Raw genomic sequence first — 27,903 nt, forward strand, 5'->3', positions numbered from 1 at the left:
GTGGTGAAGATGGCCTCACAGGAATCACAGGCCCTGGTGTAATGTGAATGTCCTCAGCCAACAACACTGGCCCCAAGATGAAAACCTATACTTTGTGTCTGGCGAGAACTCCATTCAAATGCATGTAACAGTGAGAAACGCACTATCTTGGCGAAATAAAGCGTTTTTCATCAATTTCATAGAGATAGCTGTAACTTTTGATAGAAGACACATATTTATGGCTTTATCTTATAGAATTCAGCATCATGGTGTTGGGCAAACAGGTTTTGCAGCTGTTTGAGCTAAGATTTTCAAGTTATTCACAAGATGAAAACCTACACTTTGTGTCTGGCGAGAAGTCCATTCAAATGCATGTTACAGTGAGAAACGCACTGTCGTTGCCTGTTACCCACCAGCTTACCGCATTTTTATGTTTGTTTGTTTTTGTAATGGTATAAACAATGAAAGGAGGTGGATTAGCCAATTTGTCATGATCAACTCTGGGCTGGACCAATTACAATACACAGTAGCGGTTATAGATACGGGCGACACTGGCGGTTGCCCGGGGCGGCATCGTGGTGGGGGGCGGCATCACGGGCATCGGCAAAAAAAATTTTTAAAAAAATGCTCGTACTCGTGCTGCCCTGACGTCAGCCAGCGCATATTGGGAATGGCATAGGCACCGATCGGTTTTCTATCGCCCATTTCCTGGGAGTATAGGGCGCCCTTCGTTTGCGAGGTGCGCCTGCTGCTTGCGGCACAGGGAGGAGAGGGCGGGGCGGCGGGGGATTCTCTGACCGGCTGGAGCAGCATCTAATAACCAACTCGCAAAATAAAACAAAATAAAAACAAAACAACAAACACGAAAACACCAGACATTATAATACAGACTTATAATTTGCACCGGTGTTTTTTCGAAATTCTATACATGAAAAGTGAGCGCGAGAGCCCTCGGTGCACCTGCTTGCTGCTGAAGTCAAAGTAAACTTTATTGTCATCTCCGCTACAGTCCAGTATATAGAGAGACGAGACGACGAGGCTCCAGTTACAGCAGTGCAAGTAAACAAACAATATATATAAGAAGAGTAAGAAAATAAAAATACACTTTAGGACTAGGGATAAAGGGATCAATAACAATTTAAAATTTACAGTTTGATGATTTAAAGTCTCACACACAAGCCGTCGAAAGGGGAGGGGGGCTTCCAAATAGAGCGCATTTCATTTATAATGTTGTAAATCCAAGCCTCACAGGGAGAAAATCTCAAATCTCAGAAATGCACCCTAGACAAAGTGAATCTGTGAACTAAGATGTAGGTGTGTTAGATCATGTTGGGTTGAGGGATGGGTGTTCATACTGGAGTGCAAAATTAAAACCAATGGAAGATGGACAAGAAAAGTTCAAAGCCATCAGGTCCTCAGTTTAGAAAAAAGAGAAAAGAAGAGGAAGAGAAACGAGCAAAAGATACAGGGAGGGAGTGTTCGCCCAGGGCGCCAAACAGGCTAGGACCGCCACTGAGAAGAACAGTACCAAAAATGATGTGTCATAGTTTATGGATGATCCCTACATAAAATGCTGTTAGTATTTATGTCTCTTTTAATCATGTTACTCACGAAGCCGTGCTAAGTTTGCCCGTCACTATGGCAGTGGGTGGGCCTGGACTCCGCAGTGGATCTGCCCATTAGCCCATTTCTTATTAAATAAACACTCTTTTCTACAGTCATGGGCGCTTCATTACTCCCCATAATTCTTTAGAATGTAACTGTGTTGATTTGACACATGGATGCAATGAACAAGAGGAGAGGTGATTAGAGATCTGTAAAGTTTAGGGCCAGGGAAGAACAGAAGGAGACTCTTTTCGAGAATAATTAATTAGCATAGAGTTGAACCGATTGTAATTAACTAGTGAACCTGAAGGAGGCAGTAATGCAACACTTAGGATGCTGATTGTCGTTAAACTGGAGAGAAGAAGAGAAGCTGACGCTGCAGCCAGCTGATGTGCGCTGTGAGCGGAAGTAGAAAGTGACAGGCTGACTGGGCTTTAGGTTTGGTAAGCCTAGCTGCTCATCCGTGTCTCCAAAGCAGAAACACAGAACTCAGCTTGCAATGATGCTTTGGTTTCAGGGTTCAATTCCCGATGCCATTAAATCGGCTAAACAACGGAGTTTGGTCTTTGTCGTTGTCATCACAGGTAACAGTGGAAAACATGCGAAAACTCTACATGGTGCTAGCCAGTTAGCGTTGGAAGCCATTGTAGCCATTAGCTAATTAGCATAGTCAGTGTGGTATGAAAGAAGTCGTCATATGTATTTGATGAATACCCATCGACAGCAAGAATACAGAAGTCTAGTAACGTATCTATGGTGTACACGGTGTGTCGGTGTAACGTCCTGTGCAACAGCACCTGCTGTCCTCACAGCTGAACCGGGCTGACGTAACGCTAGCGTTAGTTGTTTGCATTCCGCAGGCCAGTCCGAGGATTTCATAAATGACGGACCGTCCGTCCACTTCCAGAACAGTAGCCGAGTACACTCGTGTGGCCAGCCGCGGCGCCTTCGTCGTTACATCACAGTATGACAGGGCACTCTGGAGCAAAAGGAGCTCCACATAGTCAGCATGGTTCACGATATGCCGCATATATCTCTGTGTTTTGTAATTAATCAGAAAGCGAAATGTAAAAAGAAACACATTTATGGAAAGGCCTACGATCATATGTATAATAAATAACGAATTATAAAGAACTAGACCCATGGCATGGTCTCCTTTAAACAGCTCTCTACAATAAGTCTCAGCATCACACTGGACCAGGTATAAACAGCCTGTGTTAGTAGTATACAACAGTTTATTGATTTTAATGTGACTTTTGATCTGAACAGATGTTGTCAAGCACAAAGCTGACACAAAGTGAAAAGCAGCTTCTGTTTTCTGTGGGGTAAAAAAAGGTTTTGTGTCTCCGTCCTGGCACAGTTGTGTTTCTGTAATACATCAGTGCATCACAGAAACACTGAGAACAGAAGAGAGAAAAGTGGATCCCAGATTACGCAGAGGGACGTTACTGTAAGAGTTGGAAAAGATGAGACTTGCACTCTTCTGCAGTTCCATCTGTGAAGCTGGACCCATAGTTTTGACCACATGTCTCATCAGTTTTCTGTCACTCTGTCCTTAGGAGAAGATGAACAGTCAGCACAGCTGATGTCCAGCTGGGAGGATGACAGGGTCTCAGAGGCAGCCCAGAAATGTTGCGTGGCCATCAAAGTGGAGGCCAAGAGGTAAAGAGTCATTTTAGTTGAAAGTAAACTGCTAAATGATGAACCAGGATTTAAAGTTAGGTAACTTCAAATCCTGGTGCGTGGAATTAACTGTACATAAAATCAACAATAGATTGAGGTGTACTAGCAAAACTTGCTGTGGCGACTTTAAAATCATATGACAGGGTGCTTCATGGATGTTTGTAGATATGATCTGTTACACATCATTTTGTTTCAGCTTCTCAATATTGAATCAGTTGAACATGATCTAAGTCTGTGTGTACCCTGTCTCCTACTCACCGTGTCGGCCAATCTGAATGAAACTCTGCATAAACATTGTCATAGGTACGGCGATTATGAATATTGATTGACATCGCATGTCACAGCATGATTTATTGACATAAAAAAGTTATTGTATTTGGCGATTAGACCCCGATGATCCATCATAGCAGGATGAATCACAGCAGTGATGGGATTTGAGACAGCACGCCCTGGAGTCTAGACTCTGGTGGCGATGAAGATGAAGACTGAGGCTTGGATGGAGCTATGACTGAGGTGTCTGAGGTGGAGATGGGGAGGAGGTTGGTTGCATGGACGAGAGTCTTTTTAAACCAGAGGCTAATTGGCTCAAAGAAGGTGGACAGGAAGATGATTGGACTAGAGTAATGATGCAAGTATTGAGCTTGACAGTGTGAGAAAGTAGAAGAACAGAAAACCAGACCTTATTAAACTTATGCATAAACTTATTGTTTTTAAAAAGATGTGTTATAAAGTCTTCTGTTACCTGTTCGTAGCTTAACAGTCACCAAAAATTGTATGTGCTGTGGAATTTTGTGTGAGTCACCACTAAATGTCGAATGAAGAATTTAGAAAAGTATTGATCATTGTGGGTTTTTGCCTTTTGATGTAGATCTCGATCACTCTGTCAGTCTAACAAGCATTTGATGTAATACCTCTAAACAGATGTTAATGTACATGGAGTTAAACCATGAAATGTTTCAATTTTTTCTTCTTTCCCCACAGTGACACGTGTGCACAGTTCTCCCAGATTTGTATCCTTCTGTTGTGCGAGGTTTGAACTTATTAACTAAACTTATTACTGACTTGTCTTTGGGAACTGGGTGTCTTGCCGGAGCCTCACAGTAAGAAAGTTCTGACTTGATCTGATTTTAGAGCTTTCTGTGAGCACGTTTTGCTTGTGTGGCTTTTCTCCAGGCTGCTGTGGCTTATCCTCACAGTTCAACAAAGGAGTTTTTAGAATTGTTGCTCAAGACAACTTAAAAACTTTACACAGAAGTCTGCCTTCATAGAAGCAAAATCCAAGGAAATGAAGGCAGGCTTGAGATGCTTGCAAAGTACTGTAAATTGAGACAACAGATGCTGATGTTAGCCCATATTTCTTAGCTTGAAACTGAGGTCACAGTACATGTTGCCTCTGTTTAGATATTTTTCTTAACTTTTAACTCTTAGCATTGTTATATTTATACTATTATTTCTAAGTTCTCGTCTCTTTTTAATTTCTCAGCCTCTGCTGATGATAATGTTGGGCACCTAGTAAACTCTTTTAATGAACATTGCCTTGCCATTATGATCAGGTTGCTCCTTACAAATATATAAAGTAATTGCTTTAATTTTACCTAATAGGCTGAAGGCTTTGGCTGGTGTTTCTGTCTCAGCACTTGACTGATTTCCCCCCTGTTTATCTGGAAGGACGTTCTCCTTTAGGGCAGCTTCTCCTCCTACACTGCTTGTTTGACCTGCGGTGTCTCTCAGGGTTCCATCCTGGGTCTGTTGTTATTCTCCTTTTACATGCTTGCTTTAGCCGGTATCATTCAATCTTTCTCTGGTGTTTTGTTTTTTACCATTTTTAAGCCAATGACATTCGATTGTAAGTAGAGCAGGGCGATATGATCAAAAATATTTATCACGATATACATTTGAAAATTTGCGATAACGATATAACTGACGATATAATTGACACGAGACAAAATACTTTACAACTCCACAACTTTATTAGTGCAAAAAACCCCATTAATGTATTTTCACTTAAACAAGCAGCTGTTTTTTAAGTGCATTAAAGTTATATAAAAATTTAACAGTGCAAATGCAAATTACTTGCTGACAGTTTAACCAAAAGGCATTTCCAGTGGAAATTGGCCGACATATCCTCAGCATAACCATGTATAATATCCACAAAACTTAAAAAGAGCTTATACACACACAAGATGTTGAAGCACATTACGTATCACTCCGCGAGGCTCCTGCCTACGATAGCCTTAATGCTCCGACAATCCATCAAGCGTTGCGGGTTCGTAGCTTAGCAAAGTCGTACTGAAACATTTGAGAGATTTTCGAGCGCCGTGTACATAAACTCGTTTCGAGGTCAGTAAACACAACCAGAGTTCATACATAAGGCACACGGGATTATAAGAGGCACTGTCGACTTTCAGAAAAATCAAAGGATTGATTTTAAGTGTGCCGTATTTTCCAAGCAACACGGTAATAACGACGGCCCGCTAGCATGCGCTACCAAAAATAGTGCTTTGTTGTGTATCTGAGGGACGAAAGCTAAACCAGTTCCACACCACTGAAGCTGCAGCATTTTTACAAACCAGTTCTGGTTCATCCGTTTCATTTAACGATCTGCTTTCGCTCTTCTCATTCTGCGTCGCCGCCATGTGCGTATGTAAATATAGGCACTGCGCATGCGCGTTTTACCCATATTTTATCGCGATATTTCATTTTCCTATCGTTGCCCAAAATTACACCGGTATTACCGTGAACGGTATGATATGGCCCAGCTCTAATTGTAAGTGTCTTTTAAGCCTCACCAGCTGGATTGGCTGTCCACCCTAGTTGACTGTTAATCCCGCATTAGTGACCGGCTCACCGATAATTCCCTCATTTTAAACTCCAACAAGACTGAAGCCGTGATTATAACTCCTCCTCAGATACACTCAAGAATCAGTCAGACAATTGAAGTGTTAATGACGTGTGTGATATGAACTGAGATGGTAAGGTTTAAAGCCTTCAAAGAAAATAATGAGAGTAATGATGAGAACCTGCTACCAAGATCCATCTGCTTGTAACTAATGACAGGAATAAGTAACGTCGGGCTTGAATGAATGAGCACATTTTTTTTGCAGTTCTTAATGTCAGTTATCGTATTGTCATTTTTAGAAGGAAATGCAGTAAAGATTGTGCACATTCATGCTACCCTCACAAAGTCTCGTAGGTCAGCAGGCGTACTCAAATGTTTGGTGTTGTTTTGGTGTATTGTGTTTATTGGCAACCCTTTCTGCTCTGTATGCCTGTGGACTAGAATCCACTAGAAACCCTTTTAATGTAAATGATGTGTGCTATTTAAAGACTCAGTCAGTTCACATCACTCATGTGAGTTGCTTGAAACTTGGGCCTTAACAAAACCACCCTTAAGATCCAGTGGTGTGCGTACCATCGAGCTTCTTCATTGGAGAGAACGGGATTCCTTTGGAGGTCATCGCTGGAAGTGTGTCTGCTGAAGAACTGATAAAGAGAATCAACAGAGTTGATCAGGTACTGATGCAATGTGTGAATTATGTACAGTTACTTTTACAGCTACGGGCAACCCTACTGTTAATTATTTTTTTGAAATAACTGTTCCTGGAGTCGTGATTCTATTTTGCAGCTCAGCAATGTGATGTTTGTGTGTGTCTGTGTGCACATGACAAATTCTTTTAAATGAAGATGGCAGCAGAAATCAACCATACTTTGTCAGTACTTGGTATCCCGTTGGTAGAGAGATTGTGCCAGAGACCCTTTAAAGACTCACACTCTGGCCTTTGTAATGAGGTGACAGGTCATTTTTGTTTGCACAGTCATGCTGCACACTGTATCAGTGCAACATTATATTGATGTTAGTTAAAACTTGCTGCTTTTGCAGTGGAATTGAGGTTCTTTTATCTGCTCATGACGTTAAAGTTCCATATGTTGTGAGGTTGAGCACGTATGATTTTATAGCCCTTCCAGTAGTGAGTTTCATAATATATAGTGCTCATCAAATGTATTAGACCACCACCCAATGTTACACATGAATTATACTTCTGTGTCAGATCTACGTCGTAATTTACACCACAAGGAGAGCCCCACCAAACGCAGCAGCCTTGTACATAACCTGGTGTGTACCTCCTGAGAAATGTAACTACACGTAGCGTTGACAGATAGCACAACGACTTGGAAGGTTGTGCTGTAAGGATACCAGTTACTATGTAAGCTGGGACATGAATTTCCTGAAGAATGCCACAGCTGCTCTAAATTATCAGTATTGGTAATAACCAAATACATGTAATGTTTCTTGGTTAACACGAGATATTTAATTCAAATTATTTTTTTGTGTTATGATTTTTCTCCCTGCTTTCTGGTAGATGCACACTCAGGAGAGTGGAAGTGGGACAGTGTCATCAGAGGCAGATGATCCTGTAGCGACCAGCTCAGCCACAGAACCTGCCTCAGCTTCAGCAGTGCCTCTATCATCTACAGAAACCACAGAGCCTGTAGCAGAAGCAGCAGGAGGTGATTGAGCCTGCGCCACATACTTAAAAAAAAAAAAAAAAAAACATGTCAGAAAAAAAAGTCCACCCTAGATTTGGGGATCATGTGTGATCGCTGTTCAGATAGCAATACCTGCTGTTAATGAAGCTATACAGCAAACAATCGTTGTTAACTGAAGATCTGAAACGGTCACTTGTTCAGACCACTAGCTGTGGAGATTTTGATCCATTTCCATTTTTTGATGGATCAGGAATTTAACGAGGTTGTGTGGATGTAGGGAAAAGATTATGCTCAGACTGTGTTCATGCTGACAAGGTCTTAACTCTGTGCTTTTCTTCTGCGTCCCTGTTCTACATAGTGTCTCCCTCAAGTCCAGAGAATGCATCTTTAGATCATCCGACTCAGGGTGAAGAAAACTTGGATGCTAAGGTGGAACGGTGGGTACACAAATGCATGTCAGGCTGAGTGTGATCTAAACAGAGGATGTTCTTTGTGTTAAATTGCAAAAAATGGCAACTTTTACAGCAGAATAACAATCAAGTCTAATGTTTCACTGCAGTATTAATAAAAATGTGAGAGTAGCTTTGTGAAGCTGTGCTTTGATCTTTGTGTTTGTAAGCTTAACGTCTGAGACGCTGCTTTTTTGACCCCTCAGCTATAGAAGGCTGATATTGCCAAAACCCTACTGGGCGGGTGGGCAACGTGGACAGTTTGAAAATACGATAACTCGAGAACAAGGCAACATGTGATTTTTTTTTTTTATTTATTTATTTATTTTTTTTATTAAATTGATAGCAAAGGTGGAGCTACTAAAAATCTCTGATGAGTTTGCCTTCCAGTGACCTTAACCTCAAAGTCAGGTCGACTTTTCTGTAAATGTTCACATTTTCATCATAGATGGGTCTATTGGGAGGCCCAGGGGTAGCACTGGTGGCTGCCAGTATTCTCCAGGGTTCTAAGACACAAGCTTAGAACCCTGGAGAAATATTGGCAGCGTATTAAGGTGTGGCGTGATGGATGTCAACCAAACCTTCTGTGCCATAGCTCGATTAAAACATTACACGTAACCAGCAAAGAACAACCAAGACTCAGACTGCCAAGTTTAATCATAATTAATTTTGGCATTTCGGGACTGGGTTACGATTGACATGAGACTGGAAAGATAAAATACCAGCTCGATGTGTGATTGGATCATTTTCTTACTTTGTCAGATTGACCAAGAAGCTGGAGGAGAGACGAGAGCAAAGAAAGAAAGGAGAAGAAGAGGTAAGACATTTTGAACACTGAAAACTGTTTAACCAGAAAGAGCACAGTGTTTGTAGGCCCTGGTTTTTTGCAATGATGCTTACATAAAGTGAAAAGTGTAATATCAGAGAAACATAACAAATCCGATGCCTGGCCATAGCATAGCCCATTTATCTTTGTTTACGCTAAGGGAACAGTCAGACCACACTTGAAGGATTTTCACCATGTGATCCACTGGGGCATCTACAACAGCAATGTGTTGTTTCAACAGATATGAGTTAATTACCTTTGAGCTGAGGTCACACGAGGGCAAAGTGGGCTCTTCTGTGAAGGTGGCGTGGTGTTTTGATGCGCTCTGTTTATTCGTAAACTCTGCTTTGCATTCAACCAGAACTTCTTACACCAGAGATAAGCTGATGAACATAAGGGCTGCAACCCATTAAGACTTATTTCTATCATTCATCACCTCAACTGCCAACATTTGGACCGTTCTTATTCACAACGTGAGACACCGTAGGAGAGGAAAGCCAGACAGTGTGCTCGTGTGTCTCTTTCCTCTCCAGTGTGTCCTCACCAGTGTTGGTCAAGTTACTTGAAAAAAGTAATCAGTAACTAATTACTGATTACTTCCCCCAAAAAGTAATCCCATTACTTTACTGATTACTTATTTTCAAAAGTAATTAATTACTTAGTTACTTTTTTAAAACACGATTTACAACCTGAATAGGTGATAAAGTGATAGATCTTTCAGCCCAATTCTACTTTTTCTACATAATCCATCATACAAAATGTAATCAAATGGAAAAGTCCCTTTTTAAAACTTGTTTTATTAGTTTTAATCTTTTAACTTTATGCATCAAGCAAAAATTTAATTACATGCAACATTCTCTGACTGGAAGAAATTTGTTTAATATTTAAACCTATTTTCTGCACATTCCAGCACATAAAATAAAATATTTTTTTTGTGTGTTTACACTCACTAGATGCAAGTAAAACACAGCAGAAAATAAATAAAATCAAAGACTAGCGGTCCTTTTGCTCTATTTTCACCTGTAAAGCAGGAGTAGGGAAGGCGGAGGTTTACCCTGGTGCAGGTGTGCCGCAGCGGGCAGTGGAAGAATCCGCGAGTTTCTCTGTGAATTTCGCATTACGTCGTAGCGCACTCGGTGCTTGCTTGGAAGTTTAGGGTTTTTTTCGCTGTAAAAAGAAGTTTTCTTCCCACGCGCAATGGACGCTAATGTTTTTGCCACGTTTTATGTAATCAAACTCAAAGTAAGGTCAGTACTTCCACACTTTAAACGCTGCACGCTCATACTCTCTCCCGCACTCGATATATGATCCATTGTTGATCTGCACACAGCTGTTGTCACGAACGTCGCACTCACTTACGTCACTGTCATGAGACAGTCTCGCCAAAAAATCACGGTTTTAGTAACGCAGTAACGCAGCGTTCCTACGGGAAAGTAACGGTAATCTTATTACCGTTTTTGCAATAGTAATCCCTTACTTTACTCGTTACTTGAAAAAAGTAATCGGATTACAGTAACGCGTTACTGCCCATCTCTGGTCCTCACAATAAAACAGATGAACTCCAGTGATTGAGAGGGAAAAACAGAGACCCCTCTTCATCGGCTGTTTTGTGGAAATGTAGCTGTGCGGATCAATATTGGGCTCTGCGATGCAGCTGGCAGGATTCCACTTCTTCAGAGCAGATTGGCACACGGAGATCTGCAGCAAGACAAAAGCTGGAGGAATCTGTGTTTATATAGGCAGTGGTTGGTTTAACCATGTGACTGTTATTTAATAACATCGCTATCCTTACCTAGAAACTTGTTTCATCCACTGCAAACCTTTTTCCCCGTTTTGAGTATACTTCAATTATTTTGCTCAGCGTGATTATTCTTCCAAAGGCCAGCGTACAGGAGGCCCAGTGTGTGGAGTGAACAAACCCAGAATCCTCAGGTATTGTTCTTGGTGATTTTAACAAAGCAAACCTCAGACAGGAACTCCCCAAATACAGACAAGTTATTAAATGTCTGACCAGAGAAGACAACATTTTGTTACGTCATAGTAAACAATGCCTACAGCTGTATACCATCATGCACCAGGGTGAGTTATAATGATAAGTCCTGGTTCCCAGCTAAGGAGGCCAAAGCAAGAAAAGAGGAAGTGTTTCAGAGTTGAGACAGCGACTGTTTCAAGTCATCAAAGTAAAGGTTTAGCAAGGCAGTATGAGAGGCTAAACAGACAGAAGAAAATACAGTGGCCGTCAGCTTATGACTCTCCTTCTGTCTGGAAAGGGCTCGAGAAGTTAACCAATTACAAGCCTAATGCCACCCAGTCCACCAACAGATCACCAACAACCTGAACAGCTTTTTCTGTCACTGACAAACAGTGAAAGAGTGACCTGCCCACCCCCCGACTCCAATACAGGAAATGGATTACTTATTACTAGGGGCAAGAATCTGGCGATGTGATATATATCACAGTACAGGGGAGACGATACGATATATTGTGATACTAAAAACCAGACTATATTTGTGATATTTTAAGACTGAATTTAATTGTAGGAACTAACAGTAAACAGTCCAAACTGTTAAATGCTTAACATCTCAACCAAAATAAATTTCACTAGAGGAAACAAAAACACTTGCTCTTTAAGTTCAAAAGAAATGGAGAAATTAACATCTTTATCAAAGTCATTTCAAATAAATAAAAAAAGGCAGTCACTGTAGTGTTACGTTCCCCTAAAAGGGTCCAGGCGATGAGAGAAAGTAACAAAAAAAGGAGACAGAGAAGCAAAATGGTTAAATTAAAGAGTTTTATTAAAGGTTCTATTAATAACTCAACTAACAGAGACTGACAAGCCGCTATCACCATTTAAAGAAACAAAACAAAACTGAAACGTTGGTCAGTAAACTGAAAAGTAAGTCAGAAAAGGGTTAGTAACTAAGCCAAGCCACCAAGCAGGACCAAACAACCAGCTGCAGCCACTCACATGGCACTCTGGCACCGGAGCTCACCTTTCTCTTGGCTGAAATACTTTTACTTGCTGATGGAAGGCAGCTGTACAAAAGAAAAAGGTGGCACCTAAGGCAGGAGAGCTGGTAGGACCACACAGGCAACTTCAGGAGGAGGCCCCGATAGGGCCGTAACAGTAGCAACACAAACACAACTACTTTCATCAAATATCAACTCTTTTGAATAACATGAAAAAATATGTGAACAAGGTAACATTGAGGTCTTTCTTATTAAGTACTTTGATTTTAAAATACTAACCCAAAAAATGCTCTCAGCAACATCAAAACAAAGCACTTTTATGTTACTTTAAGATACACGAATATAAATCAAAAATGAAACTGCCTGAAAAATTAACCAAGTAAATACTGACAAACAATATGTGCTATTACAATAAAGTACAGCCCTGCAATGTCCATCAGTAGAACACTTTTTGTGCAACCTGAAAAAGGAAATTTACTCGTCTTCCAATGTAAATAAGTGCCTATGAGACGGATGAGACCAAAATATCAAACTCAAACCTGACATTTTACATGTTCTAACTGATGCTCACGAGCGTTTGGTACCACAGTGTGTTCAAACACTGCAGACAGAGGGGGCTGTAAGTGACCCGGAAAAGTTTGAACACCTGTAGGAATTAGTAACACAAGCTTTCAAAGCTCGATCAACCCCCATTGGTGCAGAACAGCTTTAAACTGTGTTTAATCCTTGTTTTTATAGACAGCGGCACTTTTCATATCATGGGTATTGTCAGTAGTGCTTTGTTTTCATTTGGTGACTAATTTGTTTTGTAGTGTTCCTCTTAAACATGTTGTTACAGCTCTGACCTGTTAGTAGTGTGTTGGATGATGTCTTTTTAGAATATGAGCCACTCCACGCTTAACCTACCTGTGTTTTGTCTCTGATTCAGAATGAAATCAGAAAGGAAATGGAGAGACGGAAAGTGGGGAAAGACATGCAGGACTTCAAGAGGAAACAAGAAGAGGAGAAAACCAAGCGACTCTTAGAGGAAAGGAATAGAGAGAAGGCAGAGGAGAAGGCTGCCAGGGAACGGGTCAAACAGCAAATTGCTATGGTAACCTTATCTGCTCTGTTTGGAAGGAATACCAAAAACAATCATGTCCCCCTCAGAGAAATCTGTCCTTTGTGTTTTACATCATCAGACCTTTAGATAGTTGTTAAGTTATATATTAACTTATGCTCTATTTAGCATGTGTTGAGCTACTGTTGCTAAATCAGTTTTACCCCGGTTCTTTTATTCGTCGAGGCATCCAGAGACTGCACCGGAACTCAGTAGTTATTTCACAAAACCTTTATTCATCTTTATTCATCTTCATTTAAGCATGCATCTTCTAGAAGGGAAGCCTTGCCAGGCCGGTGCCCCCCTGCAAAATCTTCCCCCCTTTGTCTGTGAAACACAGTTTTGTAGGGGCGACCCTATCATAAAACCCCCACGGTGGGCTGTCTGTGTGTCTATGTGCACGAGCACATGAATGCCTACATGTGCGCGTTCCCGCATGTCTATGTGAGTGCTTGTGAGTGAGTGTGCGTGTGGATGTGTGTGCGTGACAGTTAAAACACTGTGGGTGTAGGTGACTCCCTAGAGGTCATAAAACCCATCTCCCTTCCAGACCACAGTTATCCAGTTACAAATGTTGAGACCCCCACCCAAACATTCTCTGGGGAATTTCCACTCAGCATTAACTCCTCTCTGTTTTACTTTCACAGTTCAACTGGGGAGGGTCTCCTATACTCTACTCCTAAGTTCATGACACAGTCAGGCCTTTATTACATTGAGGGCAGTGTCAGTGTCTCTACAATAATTCTAGATTCTATGTTTACACATTTCTAAACTCTAAATCAGCTAAACATTTCTACACTACTTGCAGTATATATCTGTTTATCCCATTGTGGTCCCAGCTGTAATGGAGCGAGAGGTCAGTACACACTTGTACAGGCTGGAAGTCTGTGGAAGGGCTAACACAGAAAGTCCTGAAACACCCCTGCTGTGTCAGCTCTGTGACAGGAAAGAAAATGGATGGATGTGTTTTCATTTTGTTTTGGGTGAAACTTGAAAGAAAGGCATCAGAGCTCAAATGTGACATATTTAAAGTCTTTATACAGTATTTTCAACATGTTGACTACACACAAAGCACACTTGTAGGAATCCTAGTCTCTTCAGTTATAACAGTTTGTGTCACTGCTGAAAAAAATGTATCAGTAAGTTGAGCGTGAAGACTTCGGTGGATGTAAGGCACATTTTAATGGATCGTTTACATGACCCCATTGTTCACCCCTACAGAATTTTTTTCAAATTCATTCAAAACTTTTTCAGCTGTCTTGTTTACAGACAGAATGACACAAGCGTAGATGCAACCAAAAACATAACCTGGTAGAGGTGATTAAGTGTAGTCATGTGTTAGATTACTGGATTACAGACATCTTAACAGATTTTCTAACGTCTGTTTGAATTCCCATGCTAAGGACAGTTGTAGAGTTTACTGTGAAAGACCAAAGGTTTTGACAGTAAATTTTATTTCAGTTGTAAACATCTTATAATCTGATATTTGAAATTTGCCCCACTCACATCCTGGGTGTAAAGGCGTCTGGGAAAGGATCTAAAAACTGGATTATAGATGGCAGACAGTTGGTGTCGTAAGCCCCGCCCTCCGTTCAAAGATGGTCGTTCACAGTGGACATAGATGGCTTCTTTCACCCCTCTTTCCATCTTCTCTGTCCAAAATGTGAACACTGGCATCCTCGAAAGAGTGACCTTTGTCCTTTAGATGCAGATGGACCGCCAGGTCCATGACCCTCTTGGGACGCTCCCATAGGGCTTAAAATCTGGGACTCTCCACCAGTTGCTCTTAGAACCAAAGAAGCTTCTCGGATGTGAGGTGAATCGTCTTCAAGGAAACTTAAAGAAATTCCAGACGCTTTTCTTTCCAAGCTTCTTAGACTACGATGACCTGGATCACTGAGGACATTCACAGACATTCTGTTTTGCGTTCTTCACTTTCTACCCCTCAGCTGTAAAAACCTGGTGGGGTGTTGTTGTCACCCTGCTGAGTGAGCAATGTAGACACCCAAGTTTTTAGATGCAGTAAGTCGAGAATGATGCGATCTAGGAACTTCAAATGAATACAATAGGTACATCTACTAAAAATCTTGGACGAGTTTGAATTTTGACCTCAACGTCAGAGTAAGTTTTCCAAAGATCTTGTGAATTTGATAACTTGAGAACAAGGTTACATAGGATTTTGAAATTAATACCATAGGTGTGTGTACTAGGGGCTGAGGGGTAGGACTGGTGACTGCCTGTATTTTTGTACTATTGGTTTTATTTAATTGGTGGCTGTAACAGAGTGATTTCCCAGTTTGGAGAGAAAATAGCATTTTTATTTTATCCTGTTTTTTATTTATTGCAAAAAGTAATTGTTACTACAGTATTGCATTACTTTGGAATGTGTTGTGCCCAACTCTGGCTGTATCTGCTTCCTGTCTTTGTGTTTTGCAGGACCGAGCTGACAGAGCAGCGCGCTACACCAAAACACGAGAGGACGAAAAGGCTGCTAAGCTGGCGCTGCTGCAGGCCAGGCAGGCAGAAGAGGAGGCCAGGAAGGAGGCATTAGTTAGGGAGAGGAGGTGAGTGGACCATTTAAATTTAAGAAGTAATGTACAGCAATCACATGCATTATTGAGTCAACTGATAGGTGAAGCGAACAATCTCTTCACATTTAGAGTCCGACTGATTTTTAAGACTGATGTAGATATTTGGTCAGTTAAAATTTGATATGTGAGCCAATATTTTTCCTTTCAAACTAATAAAACCTAAATATCTCCTCAACATTTGTTGTGTAGTTACATAGGAGTCCTTAATAAGATGACAATGGTATTTAAAAATACGTTTCTTTTATTGTCACAAGTTACTTGACTGACTGTGCTTGGATCAGCTGCTTTTTGCGATTGTGGCGTTCAAAACCAACATGGAAGTTGCAAAGTGCCCTCTGGTTGACAAACTATACAGTATAATATGGTTGAAGGGTGTTTATCCAGTCCTTTTTTTTACTTTAATTTTCTCATACCAATATATTTTCAAATAGCCAATATTGGCCTTGAGCTCTAATCACAATCTGAATGAGCATCCACAAAACCCACACAGAACCCAAAAGATCCACTGCCAGTTTGAGAATTGCAGGTTAAGTAAGGGCACTGAGAGGAGATCCAGCATTATATGGTAAATTGACTTCTTATATAGCACTTTTTCTGCTCTACCTGAGCACTCAAATCGCCTTGTTCACCCATTCAAATAAGCACTTTTTTTCTATACTTTTCTGTGTAAGTGTTCTCTAACAGTCACACACATTCATAGTGGTTTATACTCTAATGGATGCATCAGAGAGCAACTTGGGATTAGGCATGCAGACTGGAGTACCAGCCTTCTGATTGGTGGATGACCTGCTCATCTTCCTGAGCGACAGCCACCCCACATTTACATTTGATTTCCTGTTTGTTTCAAACTGGACTTATGACAAAAGGGACCCGAGGCATCATCATCGATTTTGGTAAGTTTAATGTGTAATTTGTTATCTGTTCAGTAATGAGTCTCAGCTAGCTAGCGCACAGTCAGCTATCAGAGGAAAGCCAGGGTAGATAATGCATGCACAAAAATGAAGTTCCTTACCCCAACTAAGGAAATCACTCTGTTGTGCTTAAATGTTAATTAAATGTCAGTGCTGTTGTTTAGCTATTAGCTTTGCTGGTCATACTGTAGTCGACTGAAGGATGTGAAGATCTGCAGCAGGTGTTGAAACTGTTGACATGAGAAACTGAGAAGTTATTAAGCTTGCCCCAGTCAGTAACCATTACTGTGCGTTTATTGTAAGTGATAGCAAGCGGAACTTGCTATTAAATGTAATTATGAATTTGCTACTAATGACAGGGAAAACACAGCATTAACCAAAGATAAATTACTGAGAAATCTGAACACTTTCCCACAGTATTTTGGGCTGAATTCACACACTGTTGGTGATATTAATTGAAATATGGATTAAATACTGAAAACACAGCTGATAACCATAAAATAAACAGGGTTTAACTAAAGCTGTCTATGTGTGGCTGAGCTGTTACAGCTCAGTTTGTAATTCACATTAAAACTAGTTAGAGCCTGGTAAACTCAATCTGTGACTACTGGCGTTACATCAAGGCCTTATCACATCTAAAACTATATACAAAATTAAACTTTAACAAAGCAAATTGACCTCTCCTTTCATTTCATAGAGCACTATCATAAAGCTCCTCATCCGTTTGCATTGATCATTTACATTACTTACCGCAGTGAGGCTATTTTCACCACAAGCTGCGCTTGTTTCGCACTTATAGGAGATTGATGCTGTCTCCGTTTTACAGGTGTTTCTGTCTCCCATTTATAATAACTTGAGATAGGCAAGCTGAGAAGCCAGCAGCTATTTTCTCATGGTTTACACATTGTGGATACATTTTTGGCCTTTGACAGTAAACTGATCAGAGACTTTTGCTGGTCTGAGATCATTTCTGTGGAAAGCTGTGTTCTGTGGAAGCACAGCAAGCATTACCGTGTAACCAAGTTCAGTAATTTGTCATTGTATTAGATCAGAGTATAAGAGATTGTGTCCTGGGGATCTCCTCCTAATTCTGGACCAGGGCATCACTGAGCTCCTGGACAGTCAGGTGCAACCTGGCAGTGTCAGCAAAGCATCATTTCCCAGAGCTCTTCAATTAGATTTAAATCAAGCGAGCTTGGTGGCCACTCAATGGCATCAATTCCTTAATTCTTCAGGAACTGCCTGTATACTCTCACCACACGAGGCACCAGGAGGAACCCAGGACCCACTGTAGCAGTGCAGGGGTCTGACGATGGGTCTAAGAATTTCATTCTGGTACCTAATGGCAGTCAGGGTGCCATTGTGTAGGCTGCATGATTTAGGATGTTAGTGAGGCACTTTGAACTCTTCTTAGCAGAGTTCGAACCACATATGAGGAGGTAGAGAAATCATTTCAGAGAGCCAAGTGAGCTGGAGTATTGTTCAGCTGTGTGTCTGAGGTAAAACTGTATTTATTTTATTATTTTTATATCATTGCATATTCAGTACAATTGCGCAATTTGAGCCATGAGTGCAATTGTTGCCAAATGCAGTGATCTGATTGTCGGATCCGTTTATTCGGATCCCAAAATATTTTTACCCTTGAAATATTCACATGAATTTTACACATCCGGTGTGAAAGGGTCTTTACTCTGCTCAAAAAAAGTTAATCGGTACAGTGCTTAATCAGTCTTTTAAAAGGACAAAATTTTGAGAAATTTTTCAGCACCACATTTTAATATTTTTATTACAAAAATGTAGATACATACTGAACACATCAAATATATGAAGCAAGATATATGGAATTATGTATTAAAGAAGAAATTGATTTAAAAAAAAAAAGTCTGATATTTTAGATTCCTGAAAGTAACCACCCTTTACTTTCCAAAAGTTGATTCTGTTCATCTGGACGTTTTCAGTGGGAGAAACGTTTCGTCACTCATCCAAGTGACTTCTTCAGTCTCAGATGACTGCAGGTTTCCAACTTTATAAACAGAACATTACCACAATGACTGAAACTAGCACCACTTAATGAACAACGGGCTGTGAGGTCAGTTCCTTCATCATAAATATGCAAATTGTCATGACCATTGATTAACAACTACTGATCACAGACCACTGATCAATGGCCATGAGTACCATTCACAGAGAGTTGGGGAATGGCTGCAATCACAGCATTGTAAGATGGTTAAAGATGTACCCTTAGGCCCCCTAATTGATTCAGAGAGGGTATTTCCCTTTTCACGTAAATGGCTCCTTGACTCCCCGCACAAACCAGTATTCTCTCCTGTCCAGGATGTGTACTTCCTCATCGTTGAAAGAGTGTCCACTGGCCTGAGCTGAGACTGAAGAAGTGACTTGGATGAGTGACCAAACGTTTCTCCCCCTGAAAACACTACGTCCCGAAGAACAGAATCAACCTTTTGTGACCAAGCTGTGTAAGGGCTATTTGACAAAAAAGAAGAGTGATGGAGTGCTGTGCCATACAGCCTGGCCTCCACAGTGACGTAAACCCAATCGAGATGGCTTTTTGATGAGGCGGACTGCACAGTGTAGGCAAGAAGGCCAACAAGTGCTTAGCATCGAGCAGGGATAGCTCAGTAGGTAGAGTGGTCGCCCCATGATTGGAAGGTCGTGGGTTCTAATGCACTGAATGCAAGGCTACCCTGAGGCATCCTTGTGCAAGGTTTCGTCTCTACACATTGCTCCCCCTGGCGCTGGACTGGTAGCTGCCCACTGCTTTGCTGAGTGAATGGGTTAATGTAGAGGAGGGGTTTGAAATTAAAAATCTCTGGGAACTCCTTCAAGACTGTTGGAAAACCATTTCAGGTAACTACTTTATAAAGCTCATTGAGAGAATGCCAAGAGTGTGCAAAGCAGAGGGTGGCTGTTTGAAGAGTCTAAAATATAAAACGTTTTGAGGTATTTCTTACTTTTTTTGTTTACTACTGTGTCCATTCATAGTTTTAATGTCTTCAGTGAGAATCTACAATGTAAATAGTCACGAAAATAAAGAAAAATGGATAAATGAGAAAGTATGTCCAAACTTCTGACTGGTAGTGCATGTTGTCAACTTCTAGGGCAGCAGATTAATATAATTGTGTTAATACCTCTGTATGTTTTGCTCTGTTTTTTTTTTTTTTTTTAATGTTGACAATGCTTGACTGGCCTGATCTTTGCTCAAAATAGGTAAAATAGTCTGCATTAGTAAAAATCTAAGAGCTGAGAAAATCAGGACCTGTTTCAGGACAGGGATGGACTTTATTTCAGCTTTGAGGGACAAACTGAACAGTTAACTATTTGTGATCATTGTTTTCTCTTTGTGATTTCAGGAGCTGCCCTCCGATTCAGAGCCCAGCAGCACACAGAGACGACATGGGCAAATCATTCTACGTGTCTAGTTCTTATACTGAACACACTTGTTTTTATATTGTAAATAAATCTAATTACCAAATACATCAAATGTATGTAATGTATGTATATATTAAAATTAAGTGATACCTTAAATATAAGTCATGACAAAAGCACGTTATGAGCTGTCAGTAGAAACTGTAGTTTCACCAACAAAATAAAAGAGAAAAAATTCAATAGGGATTAAATATGTTAATATCATCATTATATATCCACACGTACTCTGCTTCTCCTACTTTTGTATTTTAGGAGTATAAACTGTGATTTGGTGTTTAACAAAAAAAAATCCACTGTTACAAGCCGAAAAGTTGCTAATCTAAATGGGCTTGTGTCTGATACAAGTATGTTTTGAGAAAAATTAAAGCTGCAGAATAGCTGACACATAAATGTTAAAATAATGATGAAAGCTCTTTTCTTATAGCCTTCTGTAGGAAATTAGTTGAAAAGGAAATTTTCCACTAATAAGTGTGATGGCTGAAACCCAGTGGTGTTTCCCACTTGAGTTGTCATTCTTTTAATATTTTATCTAATTCTTTTCTGTTGATGCCGCTTTCTCCTGTAAAATGCACCGTGAAACAGCACAAATGTCATGCAGTAGTGTGCAGTGAAACAAAATCTAAAATATCCACTGATTCTTTAGATGACTTGGTTTGGAAATCTTTGACTTGGCTAAGTTTGGCCACAATGAAAGCGAGGATGATCACCCTCTTCATGTAAAACAGAGTTTGGTGCTCATGACATTTGTATCCTGTTGGGACTAAATGATGTGAATTTGAAACTGTAAACATTACCTGATTGTGTTAGGAATAATTGCTGCTTTTTAATCACTGTGAGGGAGGGAGAGTGTACTTTATGTGTCTGAAAATGTGAGGAGTAGTTAGATAACAACTCACGCATTTCAGTTTGTGTAAATGTGAAGGTCTCGCCTCGTCACACCACCGCCACCGCTGAAAGCCTTCTATAAGTGATGTCACCAATGGATGGATGTTGCACGTATTACACAACAAAAGTGAATGAGACACGAGGCAATTACAGAAGATTTAAAAAAAATGTTAAGACTGAATCCAAAAAACTAATGTGAAAGTGGAGAAATTATGTGTTTTTGTTTTTAGTGCAACTATAAATTAGTATGAAAATGTATCAAGTTGAGTTTACTTTAGGTAACCACGTGGAGTTTCCACAGCTTGCATTATTTCAATAGATAAACTACTATTATAGCAATTTGCTAACTTGAATTGTTAAAAGTCAATATAATGCATATCGAAAACATGACTAATTCATACGTGTACAATACAAAGTTCCCAGGCTCTGGCCCTAAAAAGTGGTTTCCCCTTCAGCAGGACTAACCTTTGCTTGACTGTAGCTTCCAGCAGTTCTGTGAACAGTCTGATGTGCATGTGTATATGCATATGCTGCTCAAATTTTATCCTCTCCTCGCTCTTCTTCAGTACCATAGCAAGGATCCAGTTCCGCCTCCCAGACGGCTCCTCCTTCACCAACCAGTTCCCCTCACAGAGTAGACTGCAGGAGGCTCGAAACTTCGCTGCTCAGGTCTGTCTTGATTCTTGAATTTCACATCCTCTCTGCTCTTGTTGAGCAGTCCAGATATCCTAATATATAGATATTGGGATCAGGTTATCTTTGTCACAATCGGCTCAAAGGATATGACAACTGGGAGACCACACACAGGCTTTTAAAGGCTGTAAGATATATTAATGAAATAAAGTAAAGAAACTCAAACACAGTTTAAATGTTACAAAGGCCATAACAGAACATAACCAAGGGAGCATAATGAGCCACAGACGGGGAGAGACAGAGGTTCAGTCAAAGTGGCTTTATAATGCACCATGACTGGATTTCTCTGGTGTGCTGCATCTGTAATTGGGTCAGCTCCTGAGACTTAAAACATGCGGTTGAACTACTAAAAGCAGAAGACAAATCAATAGGTCTGGCAGGACACCTCTCTCTTTCCAAGTGTTTAAGGAGGAAGTTAAGATATGTAGCATCTTCCACTCCTCTGTGGGGCTTGTAAGCAAACCGTAGAGGATCCAACATAAAGTCTCTTGCCTGGATGACTGTGGGACAATTACAGCATCCTCCCAGACACTAAGGAGATGTTGTCATTTTAAGGACTGATTAAAGATGTTGTGAAACACTGGACTCGGCTCCTTCGCACACTGTTTAAGGAGCTGTCCACTTATATTGTCTGGTCCACGGCACTTTTTACCTGAATGTGAATAAATTTCTCACAACTGTTATAAAAGCAGTTTAGAGCATTGACAAATTCTGTGTGAATTAATACCCTCTAAAATATCCTGAGCACTGGTCTTTGCATCCTGGATTCCTACAGTGTTTTTTTTTTTTCTTTTCTTTTGCAATACCAAGCCAAGTCCAGGTTATTGCAGACATTTTATTTTTGAAGAGGAAAAAAAAAGTCTTTGTTCACAGCCAGCTGGATTTCTCCTCCTCAAATTTCTGCGGATCGATGAAAGGCTTGTCGGCTTGTTTAGCCTTTAGGATTTCTCCTTTCAGCTCTTTGGTAGCTGCCTGCAGCTCTGATGCCTCATTCTTTAAATTGTGGACAAAACTGCCCAGATTGCTTGAAGACATCCCATTCAGTGCATTGGAAACAGCCCCACAGGCAGAGCACTGCTTCCTCATTCCAGTTCTTAATGTACATGATTTGGACTTTTTCCCTCCTGACAACAGTTTTATAGCTAGGCAGATGTACACAGTTATGATGTGTCGATCCCAGAGGTGGGAATCTGAGGGATTTAAGAAAGACATGCTGATAAAGGTTAATGTTTTTGGGTGTTTTTTAAGACATACATGATTATAATCATCCAAAATAAAAATTCGGGGCACCAGGGATAGTGTTTGCACAGTGTTAACAACTAGAGACAGAGGCAGGCCTTCTGGTGAATGTACACTGTGGTACTAAATGTATCGCTTTCAGCTGTAGTGTGTAATGTATGTGTGGGTGCGCTGCATTTTTGCTAATTCAAGCATCAGGATGATTTTCTGCTTGCTGATTTTTGTAGCCTGTGTGTTAAACAAAGCTCTTCATTATTCAGAGTATGTTAAAGCATGTCACCCAGCACTGTATCACTTCATGCTAAGTCACTGTAAAATGTTTGTCCTGGTGTCCTCAGGAAGTTGGCAACCGCTATGGAAACTTTTCCCTCGCAACCATGTTCCCTCGGCGCGAGTTCACCAGTGAAGACCTAAACAAGACTCTGCTAGAACTGGACCTGGCTCCAAGTGCTTCTGTTGTTCTTTTGCCAGTGAGTAGTCTACTTTTTAGTAGTTAGTTACTAAGTTACTCAGAGAGTTTCATATTCAGCCCAGGCCTTGGCCTTAACAGGTTTCCTTGGCAACAATTGAAGTTTCACCTCAGCGGGTTTAGCAGAACGTGGAAATCCCTGCGAAACCTAAAAAAAAAAAGTTTCTTTCTACAAACCTTGACTAAATTAAAAACTGCAGATTTCTTTTATGGTTGGCAATATGTCTGTGAAGGTTTATGGTTTATGGTTGGCAAACATTTACAATACTCAAATGTCTTAAGTCACTTGTCATTGCTTTTCTGAAGGAATGTACTGTATTACCTTGTAACTTTTTACCCCTCAGCCATAAAAGGCTTGTATTGTCATCCTGGACGGACACAAACTTGGACGTCCAAGTTTGTGAATGTGATAACTAAGAACAAAGTGATTTAGTAGTTTCGAATTGATACTATAGGTGAAAAATCTCAGATAAGTTTAAATCTCAGGCCAAGGTTAGAGCTCAAATTTTCTGAAAGTCTTGTAAATGTCATAACTTGAGAACAATGGGACCATTGGCAGTATTTTTAAAGTGGTCTTGAACAGTAGTTCTCCAGGCTTAAGAAATTACTTTCAAGTCAAGTCATCTTTATTTATATAGCACATTTAAAAGACATCAAGTGTCGGCCAAAGTGCTGAACAGAGGGATAATATAATAAAATAATTAAAATAGAAAGAAAACATTTTAAAAAAATAATTGTAAGACATGTAAGAGTATATAGCATATATGCACATACATATACAAAACTGTACACATTCACACACAAGCACACATATGTGAACATAACGTATATACACATACAACACCATCCAATAAGATAAGAGACCAAATAGACAGAATCAAAAAGATATCAAAGTCCCGTTTTTTCAGGGTTTGCTGTGGTGGTATTTTTATGTTAAGTATTCTATTATACGGGGGGCTTTCCAGTACAGTGAGTGGATCTGGGCAGGTAAGCTGACCCTGAACCACTCTCGCCTCAAGGCACTTTATGTTGCAAGGTAGACCCTAAATAATACGCACAGAGAAAAAGCAAACAATCATGACCCCCTATGAGCAAGCACTTTGGCATCAGTGGGAAGGAAAAACTCGCTTCTAACAGAAAATAACCTCCAGCAGAACCAGGCTCAGGGAGGGGCGGGGCCATCTGCTGTGACGGTTGGGATGAGAGAAGAAAGACAGGATAAAGACATGCTGGTGAAGAGAAACGCAGATTAACATGTAGAGGGAGCCATGAAATTCTCTGAAATTTTCTTTGACTTATGCACAAACTCAGTTTAACATAGAAAAGTGTGGACACACACACACACACACACACACACACACACACGTGTGCATGTTTGAAAAGGTGAATCCTTTTTAAATGCACCTCCTGTGACAGTGTATGAACTCTTCTTCTCAGCAATCAGGCAGGCCTGCAAACACAGTGGTCCAGTCCTCTGGTGGTGGCATTTGGGCAGTTCTGGGTACACTCCTCTACCCTCTGCTGGCTGTATGGAGATTTCTCAGTTCCTTTGTGTTTGCAACACCACCCCCCTCTGCAGCATCTGTCCAGCCCAGGGGTCCCGCTCAACAGTCCAGCTCTTACAACAGCTCATCAGCCTCAAACAAGGCAAAGAGGTGAGGGCCATTTTGCAGTCTCCACACATGTAGAAGCACACATCATTAATGCGCATATAATGCGACTTTAATGAGGTTCTTCTTAGGGCTAACATTGAATCCCTGATTTTCTGTATTTTTTTTCTTGCAGAAATTCACATTAAAGGCCTTTACACCTGTGTGTAACATTTGTGCAGATATTTCCTATTTTTAAAAATATTTTTTGTACTTAATTGTTCTTAACGCAGTCTTTCATATCCAGCGCTTAGTGTCATTAGACATATTTGCAGCATTTCTTTTTTTGACCCAAGCTTTTTTCCACAGTATTTCTGATCTGACCAATCAGACCACTGCATTTGACAACAAGTGTGCAGGTAGCACAAAACACGCGCTGCTACTGAATATACAAATAGTTTTAAGTCAGACACACAGTTACATGCTGCTCCGGGTCACTCAGCTTCGTGAAATTACTTCTCTGCCTCCTCAGATGTGCACTGAAATATATACAAAAGCTTCCATGATGTTCCTGCTGAAGCCTCCTGTTGGGAATCGGATGACCCAGAATCTCAGTTTTTTCTTTTCTTGTCTAAAAACATCAAGACCAACTCATTATCGCTTGATGTCGACTTCCTTTTTCTTTCTTCATTTTCAAGTTTGGATCGGGAAAATTCTAAATGTTGTTGTTTTTTCACAACGTGTGATGGCCTTAATATAATGACATTTTTAGACATCAGATGTATTGTTTCTTTTTCTTGATTTGGAGAGTTTATGTTCTGAATGTGGTAACTGGCTTACTGTCCTGTTATTTTCCATTTCAGGGGAAATCTCTCCAAACACACGTTGGAGAACCGTCCCAAGGAATTCAAGAAAGATGGTAAAGTCTGTAGGCTCAGGACTCAGGAGGACAGTGAGGATGACAACAACACTTGGAATGGAAACTCCACCCAGCAGATGTAGTACATTCAGTAACAGCAGCTTCTCCTTCCTCTCACTCTGTTGCTGTGAATTAGTTCAGTCTGACCAGTTCCAGATTTCTGCTGCACGTAGACCTGATCTCTTTTTCGTTTTCTCTTACTGTGTTCCAGCCCTATGCTCTGCACCATGGGTAGCTCGGTTATAATAATCCACAGAGCCTCCTTTGGGCTTAATCTCAGTGCTTTGTGTTAATTTTGACATGATTCTGACACTTAATTAGGCTCCGATTTTAGCAGGTTGAAACCCCTGCGACCATAAAAGACTACACCAGCACCACCTCTTTCACTTACAGCTCCTATGTGATTACTGTTAAGTACATGAGACTGTTAAACCAAACTGACTTTGTGGAGAAAATGACAGAAAAGAGTTGACCTACAGGTCTTGTAATCTGAGTCCAGCTTTATGTTTTGGAGTCACTGCGTTTTGAAAAGCGCGCACTGGTATGTCTGCTGCTGCAGTCAGAGTTCTACCAAGTGAGACGCAGCACACCTTCACGGGACTGTTGGGATTAGTTGGCAGTGGGTGACTGTTGTAGTTCTTCTAATTCAACATTAAAAATCAAAGCAGCTTGTTTTTGTTTTGTTTTGGGGTTTTTTTTTTTTAATAAAATCACTTAAACTGTGTCTGACTGCTTTAGTGATGTCATCTGAATTCAGACAAACTGGTTCAACAGACTCACTGTACTGTGGTTGCTTTTAAAACTGGAAGCGACCTGGTGACCAGAGACCACAGAATGAATATTTGCCTGTACGTAGTTTAGCATTTGTCGGCAATTTACCCAATTTAAGTGGATAAATTTTGGGACCCTTGCAAACTTAACTTTGCAGGAGCTGCAGTCTTTGAAGCTGACTTCTTGTGCCCCTCTTTGTTTAAAATTCAGTCATTTTCAAGTTTCACTCTTCCATTCACATTAAAATATGAAGAAGGGCATGAGAGAGTTAAAAAGTCAGCTTAATATGTATATAAAAACATATCAGAGAGGGGAAACAAATTGGCCCAGCCACTGCTACAGATATGCGGACGACACCTGGGTCAAAATCAAAACTCAAGAAGTATCCTTCACTGCAAACATAAACGCTGTGGATAAAAACATAAAGTTCGCCAGGGAAGACACAAAGAATAACTGTTTGCCAATCCTGGACTGTGCCGTGCACATTGAAGGGAATGGAAACCTCAACATTAAAGTTTACTAGAAGCCCACACATACGGACTAGTACCTCCTCTTTTACTCCCACCACCCTCTGGAACACAAACGTGGAGTAATCCGGACCCTACAACACCAGGCAAAAATATTCCCTCTAAGCCTGAAGGGGAAAAGAGGTAACGCACACCTGTAAAGAAAGCTCTTAAAACGTGGTTATCTTAACTGGGCTTTTATCAAGTCAGCAAAGATGCACAGAAAAGAAGATCAGGCACCAACTAAGGAGGATAAGAAGAACAATTGGAACAAAATTGTCATCCCCTATGTAGCAGGTTTATCAGAGAAACTCAGGAGTTTTCTCCAAGCACGACATCCCAGCTTACTTCAGACCCATCCACAAACTCAGACAAAAACTGGTTCATCCCAAAGACAAAACTCCTAAACACAAACTTAACAACGTAGTGTATGATGTACAGTGCAGCGAGGAATGCCCAGACCCAGGGCTGGACTGGGACAAAAAATCAGCCTGGGCATTTTGACTAGAGACTGGTCCACCAGGTATTATAGGAAAAACCATAAAGCCTTTGAATGAAAACAAATGTCGTTGTGACAGTGATGTACACTGTCTTGTACACTGTCTCTAATATTAGGGGACTTTAATCATGTCTCGCTGGACTCCACACTGCCCACCTTCACCCAGTATGTGACCTGCCCCACCGTAGGCAATAAAACATTGTACTTAATGTATGCCAATGAAAAAGTGGCATACAGTTCATCACCTCCCCCTGCCCAGGGAAGATCCGATCGTAACCGAGTGCG

General features: G+C 40.7%; 1 protein-coding gene across 1 annotated transcript; it reads left to right on the forward strand.

Annotated features, from left to right (window-relative positions):
* Positions 1 to 1,953: 1,953 nt before the first annotated feature.
* Positions 1,954 to 26,514, forward strand: ubxn4 (UBX domain protein 4). The gene is made up of 13 exons (XM_085435066.1): positions 1,954 to 2,168; positions 3,144 to 3,246; positions 4,249 to 4,277; positions 6,662 to 6,780; positions 7,629 to 7,776; positions 8,114 to 8,192; positions 8,967 to 9,021; positions 12,929 to 13,093; positions 15,536 to 15,663; positions 21,500 to 21,602; positions 23,204 to 23,335; positions 24,772 to 24,989; positions 25,787 to 26,514. Exons 1-13 carry the CDS (start codon positions 2,084 to 2,086, stop codon positions 25,923 to 25,925), a joined length of 1,503 nt encoding a protein of 500 aa, XP_085291192.1. The 5' UTR covers positions 1,954 to 2,083; the 3' UTR covers positions 25,926 to 26,514.
* The last annotated feature ends 1,389 nt before the right edge of the window (positions 26,515 to 27,903 follow it).

This window comes from Copadichromis virginalis, linkage group LG16 (assembly GCF_057382275.1).
Source record: "Copadichromis virginalis isolate Kocher_CV1m ecotype Utaka linkage group LG16, C_Virginalis_male_GT1.1, whole genome shotgun sequence".
NCBI classification, from domain to species: Eukaryota; Metazoa; Chordata; class Actinopteri; order Cichliformes; family Cichlidae; genus Copadichromis; species Copadichromis virginalis.

Coding starts and splice junctions, on each gene's coding strand:
- ubxn4 (XM_085435066.1), top strand. CDS start 2,084: ATGATGCTTTGGTTTCAGGGTTCAATTCCCGATGCCATTAAATCGGCT. Junction 8,193..8,966: donor TTGGATGCTAAGGTGGAACG/GTGGGTACACAA, acceptor TTACTTTGTCAG/ATTGACCAAGAAGCTGGAGG. Junction 23,336..24,771: donor CTTCTGTTGTTCTTTTGCCA/GTGAGTAGTCTA, acceptor TCTTCTTCTCAG/CAATCAGGCAGGCCTGCAAA.